Source organism: Corticium candelabrum, chromosome 20 (genome assembly GCF_963422355.1).
Source record: "Corticium candelabrum chromosome 20, ooCorCand1.1, whole genome shotgun sequence".
NCBI classification, from domain to species: Eukaryota; Metazoa; Porifera; class Homoscleromorpha; order Homosclerophorida; family Plakinidae; genus Corticium; species Corticium candelabrum.
Window position 1 is genome coordinate 6,045,943 of NC_085104.1, and position 21,275 is coordinate 6,067,217.

Here is a 21,275-nt window from a genome sequence, read left to right on the forward strand (position 1 = left end):
CACGTGTACACGTGTTAATTTATTAACTGTTGTAGAAAACTGTGATCGATGTAGTTCATAAATCGGCTATTGCTTGAAGAAAGCTGTCCTCTGTGGGTTCCGTATTGTGAATCATAAGAGCTACCTGGTCATTGTGAGATAGACAGCATTCACCATTCCAATGAGCTTTGTGAAACTGATGGCTCTAGGAATGAACAACATACCAACATAACATACACACAATGTGACATCCATATAAAACGATTAAGCAGAAAGAAAGTAATATTTATCCGTTTTTAATAGGATCTTTTGAATGAAAGTGGGCAGCAGGCATTACATGTGTTTACTTTACCGTTTGTACATCTCTCTTCCACACCTGACCGCACCGATCGTTACAGATCGGGCACAGTTTGATCATTGGACTGGCTCCACACTCAATACAGTATTGCCCATACTGACCATCATACCAGCAAGCCCCACACCTGAAACAGTAACAGTATATATCTCATCACATGATGGAAAATGAGGTAATTTTGTTAAAATTACAAGTTTTTTGTGATTTGTAAATTAAAACCTTAAAATTACAAAATTTTGTAATTTTACTAACCCTGTTTCACTGAAACAAATTCAGTCAGTCAAGTCCTAATTCAGGGGAAGGCTTGTTGCAACCATGGTATATTGCTTGTGCATGTAGAGGCTTATTGCATGCCCATCAGTGCCCACAGACAATTACAACCTGAATTTTCATGAAGTTAAACTATGATGCTTTGATATGAAAATTCATTGCACTATTTGCAATATGGCTATTTCACTGATTACACACACAAGTGTGACAAGTTTGCTTTGAAGGCAAACGTTATCACTAATACTCAGTTATCTGTACAATATGTCTTTGACACCATGCAGGTAGAGCCAGTGAAAGGATATCTTACATGGTGTGACTGGTGTAGTATAGTTGATTTAATGTTAACTAGAAATTAAAAACTATTTCTCTGAAAAAAGAAATAGATGTAGGGATTGTATAAAAAGTAATATAAACAAGATTTAGATAATATGAACCAAAGCCAGACATCATTAGTGAATCCTTCCAACCCACTAAAAGTAAAATGTAGGGAATGTGGTTGGAAGGATTCACTAATGATGTCTGGCTTTGGTGCATATTATCTAAATCATGTTTCTATTACTTTTTATACAATCCCTACATCTATTTCTTTTTTCAGAGAAATAGTTTTTAAATTTCTAGTTTGGTAAGTTTTTAAGAGTGTGAAAGCACAGCCTAACTCCATTAATTAAGTTAAACAAAGATTTTATAGCCTAACAAAGTTACACATTTTCTAGATCATACTTGGTCTACATGTATAGCCTCATATCTCGAGCCTGTGGATCTTAGGTTTACAGTGTACTTGCAAAATATACTAAGAGCTATGCAGTGTTTGTGTATTGGTGGTTTGAATCGGACATTACATTTAGTTGCAATAATACCACTAGTAAGTGTGAAACTGTGTTCTACTCACTTCAAAGCTACGACCATACGTGCATGTAGGTGTGTGTGTGTGTGTGTGTGTGTGTGTGTGTGTGTGTGAGAGAGAGAGAGAGAGAGAGAGAGTGAATGAGTGAGCGACTGAGTGAGTGAGTGAGTGCCATAGTAGCTTATAGTATATGGAAGATGGGGAAATGCAGAGGACACCTTGAGAGAAGCTTCAGCACTGGCACCAGCTGTCCTGAACATGCCATTTACTCAATTCTACTCTCAATGGGTTATTCAACAGTCTACTTGCCTTCAAAGGGGTAAGCAGCCATTATCAAGGACAAGCTACTTAGCATAGTAAATAAATGGAGAGATAAATACAGTACGATTTCTTTTCCCTCGACCAAGTGTTTGACATATAGACCTTAGTAATAGCTGGGCCTATTGCGCTGATAAAGTGTGTGTGTGTGTGTGTGTGTGTGTGTGTGTGTGTGTGTGTGTGTGTGTGTGTGTGTGTGTGTGTGTGTGTGTGTGTGTGTGTGTGTGTGTGTACTGCAAAATATTTCAATCTCGTGCAAAAGGTCAAGATTGGAGAAGGAATTTATGCAGATGATTAGCTGTTAGATCTCCTGGTTGTTTACAACAATTTCTAGATGCATGCTTGCATATTTTTAAAGTTTGTGTCCAGTGAGGTATGAGTATTAGCGGTTAAAGTAAACAACTAAAGTTCTTGGTGTGGGCAATAAAACAAGCTCGCATTCCCATTGATGGTCATGCATCACGTTACAGAACGTTGATGAGTTAGACCACTGAAAACGCAAGATTCGTTAAGTTGGATAGACATGTCACTATTATGAGAATCGAGATGCCAGTTTCAGCAGCGTCAACTTTTTCTTCGTCATCATATTGTTGGCCAGGTGTCATTGAACGCTACACACACACGCCGACATGTGCACACGTGCACATGACCGAACGTGTGCTGTACGCGCGTGCCGAGCGTCTTGAACAAAAGCTCGACTTCTACACGCAACCGGCTTGTACACAGTACAAGGTCTTCGATTTGCGGGAGTTTGGTCTTAAATATAATACGGTAGCACTAGACGATTATCGTAGGCCACACCTCTAAGCTCGTAACAAACGTCACATTCCGAGCGCTGCAAAGTCGACATTTCGTGATGGAAGCGAGCCGAATTAATTTGCTTTTGCCATAATTCAAATGCTTGAAGGCGTTGGTATTCCAAGTGCGTTTAAACGGCAAGAAGAGGTATATCGCGTCTGCGATTGCGATGACGTTCACCATCACTTCTAACTAATTGTATAATTACGCGCACTTTTTGCGGTTGCTCGTGCGATTCAAGAGCGTGATTCTTTGCCTAACTGTAGGATATTAGGGTTTTTCAACCACGAAACGTGTCAAAAATTCTTGTCGTCTTGTTTGTACACGTGTACCCTAAACTGCTTCTTGTAGCGTAGCAAGAGCTTGTGATTGGCTGCCTGGCTATTGTTTGTTAACAATGGCTTACAACAATTGCGGTTGAACGTAAGTAGGGTAGCAGGTTCAAATCCATTCTAGAAATCTTTTTTCTTAGATGTTTCTTTTTTCTATCATCAAAAGAATACAGGTCGGCTTATTCTACGTCGTTTCCCAAAGTTTTAGCTTTAGATATGCCGTAGTCAAGGAGTTATGCGTGACGAAGGAGAAGAAGAAGAAGAAGAAGAAGAAGAGGAAGAAGAAAGAAGACAAAATCCAGCGAAAACTCCGAAATTGACGAGCGATTTTCTCCTTCTGAAGACAAGCTGAGATCAATTCAGAAGTAGTCAAGCGTAGTTGAACTTGTAAGGTTTTCCATCTGTCGTTTTCAAGATATTTAACCGCATTTTAATGTAATGTAGTAATATAATAGTGTTACGTGTTAGCGCACGTTAGCATATCAGTGGTTATATAACACATCGCTTACTTATAATACATCAGTCTTTTTACCTGCAATCGCCGTGCACCACATTGGTGACAGGAGTGGGATTTTAGAATGCAACGTGATGCGCCTCAGGTTTTCGATGGAACTGGAAATTTACTTTCCTTTCTAGACCGTATTACTGTCTGGGCAGCACTCAACGGTTTTGAGGGAGAAAAGAAGGCACTCGCCCTAGCATCCCGATTAGAAGGGGCGGCCTTTGAAAACTATCGACGTCTGGACAGTGAGGAAAAGCAATGTTTTGATGTTATCGTGGTTTCACTAAAAAAGGAGTTCCTTGGTGGGGCAATAGATAGGCGGCTCGCGGTGGAGGAGTTGCGTGGCAGAAAATGGAAACAGTTTGAAGAACCTCCAGCGGCGTTCGCGCACGACATTGACAGGTTAGTACGGCTAGCGTATCCGGGGTTTGATACTGGGTCCGCGATTACTTTGGCCAGAGACGCCTTTCTAGATGGTCTACCGAGAGAATTCCAAATTCTGTTGAGAAGAGATAAGACTACTAACGCTAAAGTTGTCAAAGAATTAGCTGAGGAAGTCAAACAAATTCGATTAGCCGGAATTTCCTCAGTCAGACCGGCAGCGGCAAATGCAAGTCCAGTCAATCAAAGCAGTTTACCGGCTTCAGCAGTCAATCAAGTTTCCAGATGTGACATGGAAATCTACAACGATATGTCATCTACTCGTCAGACAGTTACCACTTTTGGCAACGACAGTTTAGACACCCAAGCGACAGTGCAGTCGATGCGTGGTCGCGGTCGGAGGTGGACACCTAGAAGGAAGTATCAGCAACCTCGAGACCCAATGCTTGGTAAGAGATGTTATATTTGTGGTGATGTTAACCACCTCCAGTCTAGTTATCCTCATTTTCACGATTGTCATCGATGTTTGAGACTGGGGCATGTTGCCCGAAACTGTACCGCTGCATCTCCTGCGTCAAAGAGAGGAGGTCAGATCACTAATTTAGCCACAACTCTTCACGGTCTAATTATGGTTACCGCTAATATTGAGCAGCAACCTCTTTCTTTTTTGGTGGATACAGGAGCAGACATCAACTTGATACCACTTGATATGTTGTTCAGATGAACCACATGACAGTTAGAAGGAATATTGTTCGACAACCAATAATGGTTGATGGTACTACCTTACAGTGTGAGGGAACTGTAGTTACGTCGTTTCAGTTGGGATCTCAAAAGGTATACAGTCCATGTTACGTTGTGAAAGGAATCGACTGTGGGGTTTTGGGCACTGATGTTCTGTCGACCCTTGAGGTCCAGATAGATGTTGCTAATAGAAAGTTGTTCTTGAAAGGGAAAGAAGTGACAACATTTCAACCAGTCAAATCAGAACCAACAAGGTCTGAAGTGCGTTTATTGAAGTTTGGTCGGGTGTATTCGCCAAGCAGTGTACTGGTCAGACCTGGGCAGGAAACCACCATTTGGGGAAATATACACTCCAATGTTACTAGTGAATGGACAGGAATTGTGGAAGTAGTGGATGAGTTATCTGACCGTTCAGGACTTTTGGGATGTGGTACCTATTGTGTTGGAGGAAAAGGGAGAGATGTTCCGGTGAGAGTTATGAATGTCTGCACAGAACCTATAGTAATACATAAAGGACAGAGTTTGGCGGAATTTACTGAAGTAACTGCGTTGGCCATGGATGAGGTGGATCGAAGACCAGTTGGAAAGAGTATCGATATTTACAACCCAATGTTTGACATAGATCTGGGTGAGTCATTGAGCTCTGATGAGAAACAACAATTGGAGAATCTTCTAAACGTCATCGGGACTTGTTCGCTTATCCAGGCAATGAAGGGTATTCAGTGGATGTTGAACATACGATTCCCCTTACTACCAAAACTCCAATAGCTTGCCGCCCTCGACGTCTACCTACAAGATGAAAAGCTGAGATTGAAGATGAGGTGAGACGATTACGGCGAGATGGGATAATTCGACCATCTACTTCTGGATATGCGGTACCTATATGTCCACTTAGAAAGAGTGATGGGAGTCTTCGTTTATGCGTAGACTACAGACAGTTAAATGGCAAAACTAAAGACACAGCAATACCAACTGGAAATCTTCAAGAGATGATTATTGAGTCACCATCAGGAGCAAATTTTTTTTAGCATCTTGGACTTGGCAAGAGGATATCTTCAAGTGCCAATCGTGGAAAAGGATAAGAAAAAGACAGCGTTCCGGACACCTTCAGGTTTGTATGAATTCAACAGAATGCTCTTTGGGTTGAAGGGAGCTCCAGCAACGTTTTGTCGAATGATGTCACTAGTTCTGGGACATTTAACACTTATTCAGCTAGTCCTCTATATGGATGATCTCTGTATAGTCTCAGATACATTTCAATTACATTTGGATCGGTTGGAACAAGCATTTACAACTCTTCACAAACACGGACTTCGACTTAATGCGAAGAAATGTCAATTTGTTACAACTCAGGCAATATTCTATGGATTTCGTATTAGTGCAGAAGGAATTAATCCTGATCTAGAGAAGGTTGCTGCTATTGAATGAATACCTACACCCATGCACTACTGTCAAGGAGGTGAAGGTTTTCTTGGGCATCACTGGTTTGTATCCTCGATTTATTCCACGGTATGCTACAATTGCAGCACCGTTGACATCTATGTTAGCTGGAGAACAGAAATTTCAGTGGTCAACTCATTGTCAAGATGCATTTAATACTTTGAAGCGAAAACTGTCTACAGCACCGATCTCGACTCATCCTGTGGCAGATAAACCATTTGTTTTGACTACAGATGCATCAACTGTAGGTATGGCGCGCCATGTGTGTCAAAAGTCGTTTCGTCGGCTCGTTGATGTCGATTCGTCTGCTCATTGATGTCGATTCGTCGGCTCGTTGATGTCGATTCGTCGGCTCATTGATGTCGTTTCGTCGGCTCGTTGATGTCAGCGGATGGCCTAAGGGTGCCTGACCATTTCGTCCATTTAATTTTCAATTCCCAGCAACAATTGAATGAATATTGAATTAGAAATTGAAAATAGCCTAGAAGTTGCTTGTAATCTCAATATTCAATTCTATTAAAAATTAAATTGACTGATTGACAAACTATAATTATTTGCGGATTAAAATAAATATTGAAAACATACTTAACTTCTAACCAATTTTCCTTTTCAATGCAATGGAATATTGAAATTGCAAGCACGTTAGTTTAATTTTCAATGTTAAATTCAATATTCAATTTAATTTAAAAATTAAATTTTAAATTTTGAATTTGCATGGCCAATTTGTCCATTCCATTTTTAATTTTTGAGACAAATTGAAAATTGAATGTCAAATTAAAAATTGACTGGTGTTGCTTGCTCTTACAATATTCCATTGCATTGAAAATAGAAATTGATTAAAGACTAATTGTTATTTTAATATTCATTTACTTTGCAAATAGATTCAATCTTTTCATCCGTCCAATCTTCGTAAATTATTATGAATATCAAAGTATAGCCTCTGATGCAATTTTCTTTCTCCGTACTAAATGTAAATAGAAAGTTACCCGCAGTTGCTAGCGCGAGCCATATCTCTTAAACGGCATAATGACACCGAGCGGGCGGTCGCCTGTGACTTCAATATTCAATTCTATTGAAAGACGAAAGTTGTGTATAACTTAGCCACGCCCAGCCACGCCTCTGGCACGCATGCAATGTAATGCAATTAATTAAGAGATGATGGACGAGACAACAAATCGGTCTATAATGATTGACGCAATGTTGGTTCTAGATAGTTGCGTGGAGTGTTTCCAAATCGACTAGGCGTCAACTTCCCAGTGCAGGCTAGACCCTGATCTCGTTAACTCTAGACCGTAAGCGTGCCTCCATGCAACGGGCTTCCCTTGTCACGGCAAGGAATGTCTCATGCTTGGGCGTGATGGTTGACGAGAGCCAGTTGCAAGTGCTTACCGATTTGTTGTGAGAGGTCGGTCGCGTAGCTTTCTCGTCCATCTCCTAATTTGCATTACATTGCATGCGTGCCAGAGGCGTGGCTGGGCGTGGCTAAGTTATACACAACTTTCGTCTTTCAATAGAATTGAATATTGAAGTCACAGGCGACCGCCCGCGCGGTGTCATTATGCCGTTTAAGAGATATGGCTCGCGCTAGCAACTGCGGGTAACTTTCTATTTACATTTAGTACGGAGAAAGAAAATTGCATCAGAGGCTATACTTTGATATTCATAATAATTTACGAAGATTGGACGGATGAAAAGATTGAATCTATTTTAAATAAATATTGAAATGACAATTGGTCTTTAATCAATTTCTATTTTCAATGCAATGGAATATTGTAAGAGCAAGCAACGCCAGTCAATTTTTAATTTGACATTCAATTTTCAATTTGTCTCACAAATTAAAATGGAATGGACGAATTGGCCATGCAAATTCAAAATTTAAAATTTAATTTTTAAATTAAATTGAATATTGAATTTAACATTGAAAATTAAACTAACGTGCTTGCAATTTCAATATTCCATTGCATTGAAAAAGAAAATTGGTTAGAAATTAAGTGTGTTTTCAATATTTATTTTAATCCGCAAATAATTATAGTTTGTCAATCAGTCAATTTTAATTTTAAAAGAATTGAATATTGAGATTACAAGCAACTTCTAGGCTATTTTCAATTTCTAATTCAATATTCATTCAATTGTTGCTGGGAATTGAAAATGGAATGGACGAAATGGTCAGGCACCCTTAGGCCATCCGCTGACATCAATGAGCCGACGAAACGACATCAACGAGCCGACGAATCGACATCAACGAGCCGACGAATCGACATCAACGAGCCGACGAATCGACATCAACGAGCCGACGAAACGACATCAACGAGCCGACGAATCGACATCAATCAGCCGACGTCGACATCAATCAGCCGACGTCGACATCAATGAGCCGACGAATCGACATCAATGAGCCGACGAATCGACATCAATGAGCCGACGAATCGACATCAATGAGCCGACGAATCGACATCAATGAGCCGACGAATCGACAGCAATGAGCCGACGTCGACATCAATGAGCCGACGTCGACATCAATGAGCCGACGTCGACATCAGCCCGTGTCAGGTGTAGTAAGGAAATAGCAGGGAATTCAAGGTTACACCATGGTTACCGTGCTTTGAGAACATGGGAATTGCAAGGAAAAGCAAGGTAAACCATGATTACCGTGCTTTCAAGGCATGGTAAGAACTGGGCATTCATGGTCACCCTAGATTCCATGCTTTCATGGCAAGGTAAAATTTATGGTAAACAGGGTATGATGCCAACCTTACTTTCTATGCTTTCATGGCAAGATAGAAATCATGATAGTTTTGCTCAAGCCACATATTGTATGCTCTTCCATAGCAATATGTAATAATTATATGATACACAAATTTAAAGAATTTTACTCATATCCTACTTTATGGCATCATTATGATTATCATTATCATCATCATTATCATCTTCCGACATCATATATTATTATAAAACACAAACAAACAATATCATCAGCGTAATCTCTCGTACATGTAGAGTAGTCTGCGTGATTCCCATTATTATTGTAACATGCATCCAAGTCATATTAACAAACTCGTTATAATTATTTGTGATTCCGTGTGACTCCCTGTCGTTTCGTGTAATTTGGCCATCGCTCCCGTGACTCGATCCCTGTAATATATTCAAAAAGTTTCGTAGGAGTTTGGTCTCCCTATTACGAAGTTGTGGGGGCAATGTCTGCTTGTCTTGATAAAGACGATTTTGTCGTGAACATTTTCTAGACTGACAATTCTAGGCATAGAGAAAACGAAACAAGTAAGTCTTACATAATTGGTAGTCTCATTACAGACATTCTCATTTAATCACGTACACATGCATGCTGATAATGTACACTTGAGCATATGCATGCACGAACGTAAAACACATATTGTGTCACCTCTGACTGGCTTTGCTATTTTTGCAGACAGCTAACAGCATCGGATATCTGTCCTCTTGGGGAAGCTCTCTCTTCACAATTGTCAGCATCTCTACAACTGCGTACAGCTTGTTTTGCTGACATCAACAAGCCACCTCTGCACTATGGCGCACATATTTGTTTCAAGAGAAACAACGGTCGGGTCCCTTCGCTGAAAAGCTTGGTAAGTTCTAGCAAAGAAGACGGTATTCCGGCGTTGAATCGTAGAACACTCACGTAGATTTTCCCGTGAAACGCCTAACTCTCTAGCTAAAGCTAGCACTGTGTCTTCTTTGTCAATTTCTGTAACAGGTCCGAGCGTTCTAAACCTGATTGAAATATCGTACGCAAGCTTGTAGATCAAAACCACGAAGCCTAAGTTAAGTTAATATAAGTTCTCACGTTGAGTACTCTGAAGAGAATGGTAAACTTCTGGTGGCAGATTTGCCGGAGGTAGATGTTTTGGACTGAAACTCATTTCACTTGCTTTTGCATAGGACAACATCCGTGCAATCTGTTTCAATAATAAAATCATCTTTTCAAATAAAACAGAACAAACAATTGCAAGCATTCTTTCACATTATACCTGGCAGAAGACATTGCCCGTGCCATGGGACAACTTTTTGATACATCCATTCATGTCTTCAAACGAGAAGCAAGAATGAGTCCAAAGAGGCCCCCAATTTCTCACCTGTTGTGAAAGGTGTCTAAGATTATGAAAATTTAAACCCCAGATGTTAACACCTTTAATATTATAAAAAACTTTAATTATTAAAGACAAATTGAGTAAAAATTTGTTGAAATACCATATAATGGCTCTAGTTGCTCAAAAAAGGCCTGTAAGACGGTTTCTGCTCTCTTAATAGAGTCTTCAGATAATTTTGCACTAAGAAAGATAAAAATTCCCTCCGTCAACAAGGCAAAGTGATTCAAGTAGCAACTGGGCAAAATTCCCCAAAGACAGGGAATACCGTAAAACAAAAGCCAAGATCTGAACTCTGACGCTGCAAGACGAAGATTTATACTTCAGCGCATGTCTAGCCACTTTGTATCTATGTATATATGTAGACCTTTCCAGCGTCCTAACCACTGTAGACCTCGAGGCACTCTCTTCACATAGTCGGGAGGCTTAATGTTACAAAGGCATTGGTCTATCAGCTCTCTCTAGAAACGAAAGATAACTTTCTAAATTTATGCCAAGCGAGACATGAGCAAAAACAAATAGAACACTTGCCACCTCATTTCCAATATAAAATCGTTCTCCTTTGTGCTCGTTATCAATCCAACGGTGCAACAGCGTTTTTGTGACTCCTAACAGAATACCGTGCATGTAGTCGATGACAGTGCCTCTCACTGGGTCAAAATGGCACAAAAGAAGCACCGGTGAAGCGGTCTTTACTCCTGCAGTCTAATATGTACTCGTAAAATTACATAAAAGAAAATAACTGCAAGGAATAGCTAGAGGACTAACTATGCATGCATACCTGTTGTTGCAATCGTACTGCCTCTCGTGCATTTCGTTTAAAGGACTCTTTCGTTCTTGCTGGAGCTTCTTCCGAGAAGGGAAAGACATGGACGTGCCCGCGTCGTCTCGAAACATGCACACCTTTTTGTTCGCAGAGTAGACAGCTGTAATTGCCAGAGTGAGGAGACATACATAAAACGTCAGCTTTTGCAGGTAAGTCTGCGACACAAGCAATGGCTTTAGCTGTGCAATGAACATGATGAGCATTTCCGAAAGGCTTGCAGTCAAAGCCTAAATACAGTGTATAATGATTAATTAATTAAAAACATTTCTCAGCGTGTCCTAGCTCGATCATAGGTATACTATTCTCTAACCTTTGCGGCTTAGATTGTTCATACCTTCTACAAACAGCATTACAAGCGATGTCATAGGCGGTTTGCCTTGCCCTTGACACAGGCCACACAAAATGCAATTTTTGCGTTGAAATCTTTAGAACGAAAAGAGTAATTACTAGTAGTTTGTCTGATAAACGCCTAGTACATTACCGTATGGATGGTGGCAACTCATTGATTACGGCAAAAATAGGCCAGACGTTGGTTGATGAGGACTTGTACAGTAGTACACCATCGGTATTAAAAAGTAGAGTCACTGCAGAGCCTGTGAGAGAGTTTTGTGTTTCCTTGTAACACATTCCATGACATATGTCATTGATCGTAGAGCTGGAAGACTGCTCTCGTTTGTAATCAAGTATGATGTCCCAAACACCCGGTCCTATATCTAGATCACAAAGATAACAAGTCTTAAAAAAGTCAAGTTCTATTATGATCACTTAATTAGGTTTACTTTCCAAAACAAGGCGAATCTCATCTTCCAACGATGTGGTTGCAATGAATGAATGTCTTCTTCGAAACATCTGATCTTCAAGCGTGCCTTTGTACCTAAGTCTGTTCCAACAACATTCAGACTGACTCTATAGATACATAAATATTGATGACCAGAATAATTTTCTACCCTGTACAATGTGCTGTTGGGCAAGAAACGATGGAACAGTCTTCAGGAAACAAAATTCCACACTCACTACAAACGTCGTGCAAGGTGTGATCAGTTCGAAGATCAAGCAGCTTCTGACTCTTAGATGAAAGACCATCCCAGGTTTTTTCGCAAGAGTTTTCTGTAGGGCAGTGTAGTCTGATTAAGTGTAAGAGATCTGTTGTCATTCGCTGATTGCAGCTATGGCGCGTGATGAAAGCAAGTACGGCAGTCAAGTGCTCTGACTTATTAATAGGACAGCCGTCGTACAAAGGCTTGTCCATGTCGGAAGAGAAACTATCAATGTCAATTTCTGAGTCTGTAGACGCATTATCTAGTTCTTCAGAAGATTGATCAGATATTTCACAGTCTGTTTCAAACGAGCTACCAAATATTATATGTAAGGAAGACTGTACTTTCCACCTTAATTAACAAACAAGCTAACCTCATTTCTACATCTTCACAATACGTGCTGTCCATTGACTGTACCTCTTCCATAAGCTTTAATCAAATTTTTGTTTAATTAATTAAGTATAAATATTTAAATTTTACAAATAATGTAAATTTATTTAATAACTTCAGAGTTTCTAAATTGAACCTTTGACGACAACAACAGCAACAACAACAATAACAACAACAACAAAGCAAGTTTAAACTTCTTTATAGACTGCTATAGTATTTGCATGTCGTACCACCTACACGTCTCAGCTGCCTGTCTGTTGTATGCTTATAATAGGCTTCAACACTATACTGACAAACATTACCGGCATGTTAGATCGTAAATGTCCTGCACTCTTGTCCGTACACTGCGTACGCTTGGGAGCGACGGGACAGGTAGAAGAATTGACTACAAAGGCAAACGAATGCATTCCACAAAGATCCGAGTATGTGCTGCCCATCTCTAGATCTACTAGATATACCGTAACTAGTCGTCGGTCTTGAAGATTTGACGTGACTCAGCGCCAGATGTCTTTGTACATTATATTTACTAATATAGGTCTTGAAACAGCGCAAACATGTTCAACAAGAATCCCCATCAAGTTTGACGTAGTCGAGTACCAATTCGTTGGACAACGTACTCATTGAATTATGTACTCATGATGGCGCGCTTGTTTCAACGTGGGATCAACTAGTACCGGTATTTTGACTGAGTGTAAGACTAGGCAAGTTGCCGACATAGTCAAGCTCGGTGAAAGAAATGGCCATCCCCCCGAAAAAATTTGCTCTAGTATTCTGGCCCGAAGAACGGCAGTACTCTGTCGTGGAATCTAGTGACCTGGTCGACAGAAGGGCAGAAGTTGGTGAAACGACTATGGTTCGCTGGGGAGGCTCTGTGTATCCAGCAAAAATTCTGAAAGTTTCAGGTATCAATTATTTGTGCCCATCAACTGTACGAGCCTGAAGTCGATTTTGTGTACAATGTCAATAGATAGACGAGGCTCTCTTGCACACGAGGTCGACGTGCTCGTGAAGAATCTGGAAATGGAGCAGGGAAACGAAAAAAGACGACCGAAAAAGCGGTCGTTTACAGAGGTCGATGTCTTCTCCAGCTCTTCGTCAGCTGATGATGACGATCCCCCACCCGCTAAGAAAGTAAGTCATTACCTTAGGTCTTCCTCTGCATGCTGCCGTATCCTATCCGGTTGGTTGAATTGACGGGCTAAATAAGTAGCAGTCTGGTGTTATATCTTTAATTAAATTTCTTTGCAGCTGCCCAGATCTAACCGAGCACGTTCAACTGCTCGGTATCAATGTGGACTAATGGTGTCAGAAAGAATGGACCCGGATTCACCTGCAGCTGCAGACTTGGAACAGCATTGGTTAGCTGAAGTCTTGACTTAAGAAATGTTCGCGATTGATTGTGTTTTGGATATATTTCTACGTAACTGCAGCGAGCCTGACAAAGATTCAGAAGAGATCAATATTGAAAGCATCACGCATGACTGCGCTCAGGTATAGGCGTATACTCTCGTGTACAATATCATTAGGAAACTAAATTTGTCAGTTGGTTTAGCTGGACATGCAAGATTGCCTTTTACTAATTAATATGGCATAGTTATGTTATAATTAGATTAACTTGATTGAGGCCATAAGCTAATTATTTACTGTTGTTTTGACAGCAAGATCAACCCTCTGAACAATTAAATTTACGACAACGAGTACAACGGCTGGAAGACACTGTGAGAAAGATGGTAGATAACTTGAAAAAGGTAAGATTCAATTGCTGCTCACTGCTTTAATTAAGAGAACACCCTGCGTGCAATTTGTTGTACGTGTTGCATGATAAACTCTAGATAAACAATTAATTACGTTAGAAAACATTTTTTTTCAATTACTAAATCAACGCTTTTATTCTTTTAGATCATTAATAGAAGAACTAGAAATGAAGAATTAGGGAGTGACAACGTAAGTCTTCTCAATTAAACTTCATCCTGTCTTTAATTTATTACTATTAAGTTAAATAATGTGTTAATTGTTTTAGGAGAATGAAGATGGCAACAATATAGACATGGTTTGTGGTTTTTCGTCATTGTTAACAGAAATTTAGAGATTTCATGATTGATGTCTTTCTAGCCTTTGTTGAAAAGAAAATGCAGAGCTGCATCATCCGCTCCCGTCGCTGTGAGAGAGTTAGCTGCAATTGTCTTTACAAAAGACGAATTAATTAGCAGCAGTGTACGTGGTCTGAAAACCCACAAAGATAAACAAGCAAAGCCTTGCCTGCCACCAAAGAAGCTTGAAAAATTACACAGTGAGTACTTATATAGACATGCAGTATGAGCACAGTTTACAAAAAAAGCTACTTTTTGAATAATATATACTCCATGCATGGCATGTACACCCTTTATAGCGAACTAAATTGCTTGTAAGTCTTCAGTCTGGAATCCATGCAGTTAGAATAGTCAACATGTGTACGTACAATTGAAGCAACACTCCATATAATAGTATCATCGCTTAATGACTATAAGTTCCATGCTCTCATAATAATATAATTTGTTTTAAAGTCATTATATGCAAGCAACAAGAAAGTCTAGTCTCAGCAAGATTATTAACACACACGTACAAGTACACTACGCCTTAATTAATTACAATAGTAAGTCAGTTGATAGAGACTACCTGTGCACTGTATACCGCATGCTCATGGTAGCATTCAATAATCGAGTCACAAAAAGTAAAAATACAATGTAATAAGTTTGTGTTGCTATATTGTGCAATGTGGCTAAATGCCAGAAGCTGATCTTGGTTTGTGTGCCTAGTCATTATCAAGAAGTACCATGACATTTCCAGTGGAAAGATCAACCAAATCCTGGGAGACAAAATGAAGTATTTAAGAGTACAAGGCAACCAATGACATTGCATGAATGCGTATTATAGCTAAAAGAGTATGTTGAGATGTTAATTGTGGAATACAGAGATTTCCAATCACCATTTCTTGTGCCAAATAGAGTTCCCGCGTGTGAACAAATGTCTGATCCATATGAACAGCTATACTGCCCTTAGTTTTAGCACCACCGTTATTTCCATGGATCCATGGAAGCAAGAAATAATTCCATGGAAATGTACCATACTTGCACAGAAATAATAACCCTGATTACCATGGAAAATTTCTCCCCTGCTTTTAGGGTAACCATGGTAAAAATATCATGCTTCCATGAAAATTTTGCCATGAAATTTTTATGAAAATTCCATGGAATTCCTTGCTTTGTCTGGCACGAGAATGAGCTGACGAATCGAAATCAATGAGCCGACGTCGACATCAATGAGCCGACGAAACGACTTTTTGACACACATGGCGCGCCATACTGTAGGGATTGGTGCAGAACTGGCACAAGAAAGTTCAGAAGGACTACGGCCGATTGCATATTTTAGTAGAGTTTTATCTAAGACAGAGAGACCATACTCTACATATTATAGAGAATTTCTTGCAGTCGTTATGGCAACTCGTCACTTTCGACACCATTTGCTTGGAACAAAATTTTTGCTGCGAACTGATCATTTTCCACTCTAATATCTATCTACTGCCAAAGACCCGTGGGGCCGTCGTGCCAGATGGATAGCGGAATTACAAGAATACTGTTTTACTACTGAATACATAAAGGAGATCAAAATAGAGTGGCGGATGCTCTCAGTCGTCTTGGATTTGGTAATGACGAAGAACAGTTTACTCAGGAAGACAATATAACAAGTCCCGCGTCATTGTTTTCGCCTCAAGGAAGCTCACCAACAGTTTGTATGTTGAGCGACTGTTGAACGACAAACACTTTCAAGGACTTCCAGAGGAGAGATCGTGTGCTATCAGCGGCATCTATAGCCATGTTAGTGGAGATATATCGAAGCAATTGAGTTTGGATCATCCAGAACAACTACAATTACAACGTTTACTACGAGAGAAGTTAACGCTATCTAAAGATGGAATATTACATAGAACATCATCTCAAGGGCATTCGCAGATTGTCGTACCTATTGCTCTGATATCTGAAGTACTTCGGCTGGCGCATGATAATGCCTTCTCAGGATATCAGGGTGTCAAGAAGACGTTGACTCGGACATTGGATCGATTTTGGTGGAGCACTGTAAACAGATATGTAATGGATTACACCAAATCTTGTCATACATGTGGGGAAATGGATGCCACCACATCAAAGAACGCCAGCTCCATTGAAAGAACGCCCTATAGCAGAGAAACCATTTGAGAGAGTCGAAATAGACATTAAAGGACCGTTACCTCGAACCGAAAAGGGATCACAATTTATCTTAGTTATTCAGGATGCATTTTCCAAATATGTGGAATTGTGCCCATTGCAACGACAGACAACAGAAGAAGTAAGTTGCAAGATTCAGGAATGGATTGGTAGGTATGGACTGCCAGAAGTAGTTCATTCCGACAATGGAACATGTTTCACAAGTCGAGCTTTTGAACAATTTTGTAGTCAACATGAAATATGACATACTAAGTCAACGGCATATCACCCCCAAGCAAATGGTGCAGTAGAACGTTTCAATAGAACACTGGGAGAAATGCTAGCAAAGGTGATAGATTCTAACCATACAACATGGCAAAACCATTTGACACAAGTCCAACTGGCCTCTAGTACGTCGTACCATGAGTCGATTGGAGACATTCCATATAGAGTTATTTTCAAAGAGATGCCTAGAACGTTGTTACAAGCTGCAGCAGATTCTGTGTGCAGGATAACAGAACACAAGACGACATCACCAATGGCTTATGTAGAGAACAGTTTGACATCTGTTCCTGACATATACCAAAGGGTAAAGAAAATCTACAGCCATAGGTCAAATGAAAGACAGAGACAGTACAACAAATCAAAGTTGCACTTCACCCCATACAGTGTTGGAGATCTAGTGTGGATTACACGTCCTAGTGGAGGGAAACAAATATCTCGTTCTTTCTGTCCACGATGGATGGAACCTTATAAAGTTGTTGAAAAGATATCCGACGTAGTCTACAAGGTTCGTCGACCATATGTGAGGAAGGATGTGACTCTCCATCATGATAGAATAAAACCATATGTACAACGTAACTTGCGTTTTAAAGATATTAGAACAAATGTAAACCAACAGAGAGAGATTCTCTCAGATATTTCCACAGACTCTGAGGATAATCCAGAAGAGTTACCTAATCCCGTTGAATCAGATTCTAACTCAAGTACTGAAGCTCCTCAAGTACTTAGAAGATCTCAACGTCAAAGATCTCGCCCACAATATCTGAATGATTATATTGTAGACTCGGACTTTAGCGCTCGTCTGAGGGGGAGTGATGTAATGTAGTAATATAATAGTTTTACGTCTTTGCGCACGTTAGCATATCAGTGATTATATAACACATCGCTTACTTATAATACATCAGTCTTTTTACCTGCAATCGCCGTGCACCACATTAAGGTGATTTCTGAAGGTCTAAAATATGACCACGCCCACACAACCTGGTCTATCTCTACATACAGGGTACTACCGTACCCTGTGATGTTAATGCTATATTTCCATCACACCAGATTACTCAGGTGTAGTTCCCTCTAGGGGCTGTATACACAAACACAGAATACTTAAACACGAAATACACAATACACTAAAGCTACCGACTACACTAATAATTTCATACTTTTAATACATGCCAGTCCCGAAACTTAGTTCTTTAGTTGACTGAAATGCCCTCTGTAAGATTCTCTCGTACTGAGTCTCGCTTTGTAAACTACGCATAGAAATCTTCATTTGTTAGGTCAGATACATAGGTTGTCTTAAAATTAATTATTTTAAAACAGAAAATCATTAATGTATTTGTTGGGATTGACATTCCATGTATTCTTTGTCATATGCAGTGGCTCCTTTTGATTGTGCATTATGACATGTAAATTTGGGACGTGTCTCTGAATTGATTGAGATTACTCCAAACAGTTAGACAGCCCACAACACACAGATATCATCAGTACTGTACACGCACTCTGTCAGCATGGTATGGTAATGTTTGGTGTTACCCTTTCTGATCATGCACTCAATTGTCAAACTTCCTCATTTTTAGGCTTAGTTAAAATTATAGGTGGAAATAGAATGGGTAAATACCACAGTACATAGACATCATCAATCAATCAATCAATAATTAATTAATTAATAAATCATAATTTTTTAGTAAACGTTGTATCAATTGTACACGTATAATACTATATCTACATCTATATCTATATATATATATTTATATTATATATATATAAATATATATATATATATATATATATATATATATATATATATATATTATATTCTTATTGCAGATGACAACTACCCGTCCCCTGCCAAAGTTGGCAAATCCCAAAAGTCAAACTCAGCGTCAAATCGCAAACTAGTGCAAATCATACGTGCGTTAAACTGAAATAAGCGAACTGAAAGCTGTTGCAGCAAGTTACTGACTGCCCTACTAAAACTTATTCTGGTCTTTGCTGTGGTCTTGGACGCGATAACCTTCAAAGTGGCAAGACTGGAAGACGTCCACAAACCAAAAGACTCCACTATTATTGGGTAGAAGTAACCTCCTGCCGCATTGACTTCGCTGTCTGTCGATGGTCTTTCTCTTCTTCACCAGCCATTGCAGCGGCTCCAGCAGAAATGGCGGATTTAGCGACGTACGCCGGCTGCATGGTGTTTCTTATCGAAACGTCGAAATAACCTGGTCGTCCATCAGCGAAATCTGGATGAAAGATATCTCCAGGGCGGCTATTGCTGTCTGGACCACAATGTTGCTCGAGCTGAGCGCCTTCGTTATCCACCAGTAATGCGTGATATATGATGTCCCTCAGTGCATCGTGGCGTTTAGAACGTAAAGAACCATGACGACATCCAAAAAGATGGTCGCCAAAGCAATCAATTACACGCCCACAGGAACAACGTATTGATTGTGAAGGAGAAATAATCGGAATTCCAAGCCATAGCTTCAGAGCAACTGTAAATTCATGCGGAGCCATGGATAGGCCTAACTTAACGTTTGGAATGGCCCGTAACCATGCTGCAGCATGAACTGACGACTCTGTGTTGAGACGTGCCTTGTCTCAAAGACTGCTTGTGTCTTTAAGGGTGGAGAGCAATGCGTCATCCAGCTGCCTCTGTAATACACGTTGAGACTCACCAGAAGAGTTATTAGGATGACCGTCCTCGCCGTAACTAGCCACAACTTGTCTATACCGGACAAGGGCGTTTTCTTCACCTGGGATGGATATCGGCGTACAAGGTGATTCGACAAACATTGGTGACGTTGGAACTAACACAGGTGTAGGCAACTTCTTGTTCTGGACTAGAAGGCGTGTTGAAAGCTCCCGAGAAGCTTGACAGCTACCAAGAAAAGCGGCAGCCGAAGTTGTAGCTGCCTGTCTCAACCCCAGGCCTCCCATGCGCATTGGTAGAGTAGCTTGCTGCCAAGAAGCATCAGGCAGAGAAGTCTTAGTTATAAGTTCTAGAGAACGTCAAGTCCCGGTGTCAAAGCGTGTCCAATGGTGATCAGTTGTGCCCGGAGGAACTGTTCTGAGAAGATTATTGATCTTGCAGAGGCTGAGGCAACTGCAAAGTAGATGAAGCTCGACTTGGGGGTTGTTGAATTCTGGCAGAAAGCTTTGATTTTCAAGCACACTGTCAACCCTTTTGCCTACAATGGCACTGTAAAAATCATCCGTTCCACAGACGGGTGACCCAAACAGCTCAACTCCGGTATCTTCAATGCAGATGCGGCGGATTTGTGATGGAAACTTAGGAAATGATTGATCACCTGACGGCCAACAGACTTCGCACTTCTTCAGGTTGAGTTTTAAGCCAAAAGACGGTCCATTGTTAATCAATGAATTCAAGAACGAAGAACACAGCGTCTCTGGTCCCAACAAAGGTACCGTCATCAAGATACCAAACGTGAAGGAAAAGTCCATCGATTGAACCAATGGTATCCAACAATTGAAGGACTACAAGTGAGAAAAGCAGAGGACCCAGAGGGTCACCTTGCTGCACTCCAGTTGTTGACAAAATACGATGTTGACCAAATCTTAATTCTCCTGTAGTTGTGTAACACCACTGCACATAGGGAAATAAATCAGGCAAGTCTTCCTTGACAAGTTCCAAAAACGATGAACGGTCACATTCATTAAATGCATTTTGCATGTCTACTTTGAAACAGCATAGATCATCTTCGTGACCTTCCTCCTTGAAGACAGTACGCAATGTATGAATTGCAGCTTCCAATCCTCCCTTGGTTCCGACACCCACTTGACCATATGGTAGCAATAAATCTGGAAGACCAGATTTTGCAGCCGCACAACAAAGCCTGCTAGCTAAACAACGGATAACTTCCCCCACTGCTATTGGCCGGTAACCTCCCGTTTTCTTGCGGAGGGCGGTCAGGGGAGCTCCTACCAGCCACGGAGATATGCTAGCATTCAACTTTCCAGAAACAATAAATGACATTAATCTAGTGAGCTGATCCAAACAAATCTGCGTAACTGGAACAACAGAACCTGCAACTGCCTCAAGTAAATGCTGAGCTCGAAGTTGGGATCCTCCTGGACTTGTGCCTCTCTCTCTATATGTATGTATATTGGACTGTACATTGAACATGTCTGGTCCCATCTCTGGAACTCTTGACTTTCTCTCAGTTCTCTTAGAGCTTTCTTCGTGTCGTGTACTGCCTACCCTGGTCGTGGTACTCGTTTCATGGTTATCTTGTTCGCCACAAACGTCTCTTTCGTTTCGACTTCGTCTGCCACGCCATGAAATTTAATTGTGGCCGAAATAAAAGCAGTGCATGGCTCGTCGTTTCTGTCTAAACTGTGCATAGCATTTTCACTCATTGAATCTGTAATACACGAGCCATCCTCAAGCCAAAGAGCATCGTCACCCCTAGCCTCCAAATCCATTG

The 21,275-nt window shown here is 40.4% G+C and overlaps 4 protein-coding genes and 1 long non-coding RNA gene across 5 annotated transcripts; 1 reads left to right on the forward strand and 4 right to left on the reverse strand.

The window, feature by feature from the left end:
* Window positions 1-8,872: 8,872 nt before the first annotated feature.
* On the reverse strand, window positions 8,873-10,114 carry LOC134195600 (uncharacterized). Its single transcript, XR_009972395.1, has 3 exons — window positions 9,962-10,114; window positions 9,358-9,889; window positions 8,873-9,212 (listed from the first exon to the last, which is right to left on the reverse strand). It is a non-coding gene; the product is annotated as an uncharacterized LOC134195600 (long non-coding RNA).
* A 32-nt stretch (window positions 10,115-10,146) lies between these two features.
* On the reverse strand, window positions 10,147-10,779 carry LOC134195459 (uncharacterized). The gene is made up of 3 exons (XM_062664481.1): window positions 10,613-10,779; window positions 10,446-10,539; window positions 10,147-10,379 (listed from the first exon to the last, which is right to left on the reverse strand). Exons 1-3 carry the CDS (start codon window positions 10,703-10,705, stop codon window positions 10,147-10,149), a joined length of 420 nt encoding a protein of 139 aa, XP_062520465.1. The 5' UTR covers window positions 10,706-10,779.
* Window positions 10,780-11,381: 602 nt separating this feature from the next.
* LOC134195460 (uncharacterized) lies at window positions 11,382-12,367 on the reverse strand. The gene is made up of 4 exons (XM_062664482.1): window positions 12,315-12,367; window positions 11,852-12,253; window positions 11,684-11,784; window positions 11,382-11,617 (listed from the first exon to the last, which is right to left on the reverse strand). The coding sequence occupies exons 1-4, from the start codon at window positions 12,365-12,367 to the stop codon at window positions 11,382-11,384; spliced, it is 792 nt and encodes a 263-aa protein (XP_062520466.1).
* A 265-nt stretch (window positions 12,368-12,632) lies between these two features.
* Window positions 12,633-15,284, forward strand: LOC134195828 (uncharacterized). The gene is made up of 9 exons (XM_062664913.1): window positions 12,633-13,233; window positions 13,299-13,462; window positions 13,580-13,689; window positions 13,762-13,822; window positions 13,990-14,079; window positions 14,231-14,275; window positions 14,352-14,381; window positions 14,444-14,621; window positions 15,127-15,284. The coding sequence occupies exons 1-9, from the start codon at window positions 13,068-13,070 to the stop codon at window positions 15,219-15,221; spliced, it is 939 nt and encodes a 312-aa protein (XP_062520897.1). The 5' UTR covers window positions 12,633-13,067; the 3' UTR covers window positions 15,222-15,284.
* Window positions 15,285-18,667: 3,383 nt separating this feature from the next.
* Window positions 18,668-21,237, reverse strand: LOC134195806 (uncharacterized). The gene has a single exon (XM_062664890.1). The coding sequence runs from the start codon at window positions 20,984-20,986 to the stop codon at window positions 20,201-20,203; it is 786 nt and encodes a 261-aa protein (XP_062520874.1). The 5' UTR covers window positions 20,987-21,237; the 3' UTR covers window positions 18,668-20,200.
* Window positions 21,238-21,275: the final 38 nt, after the last annotated feature.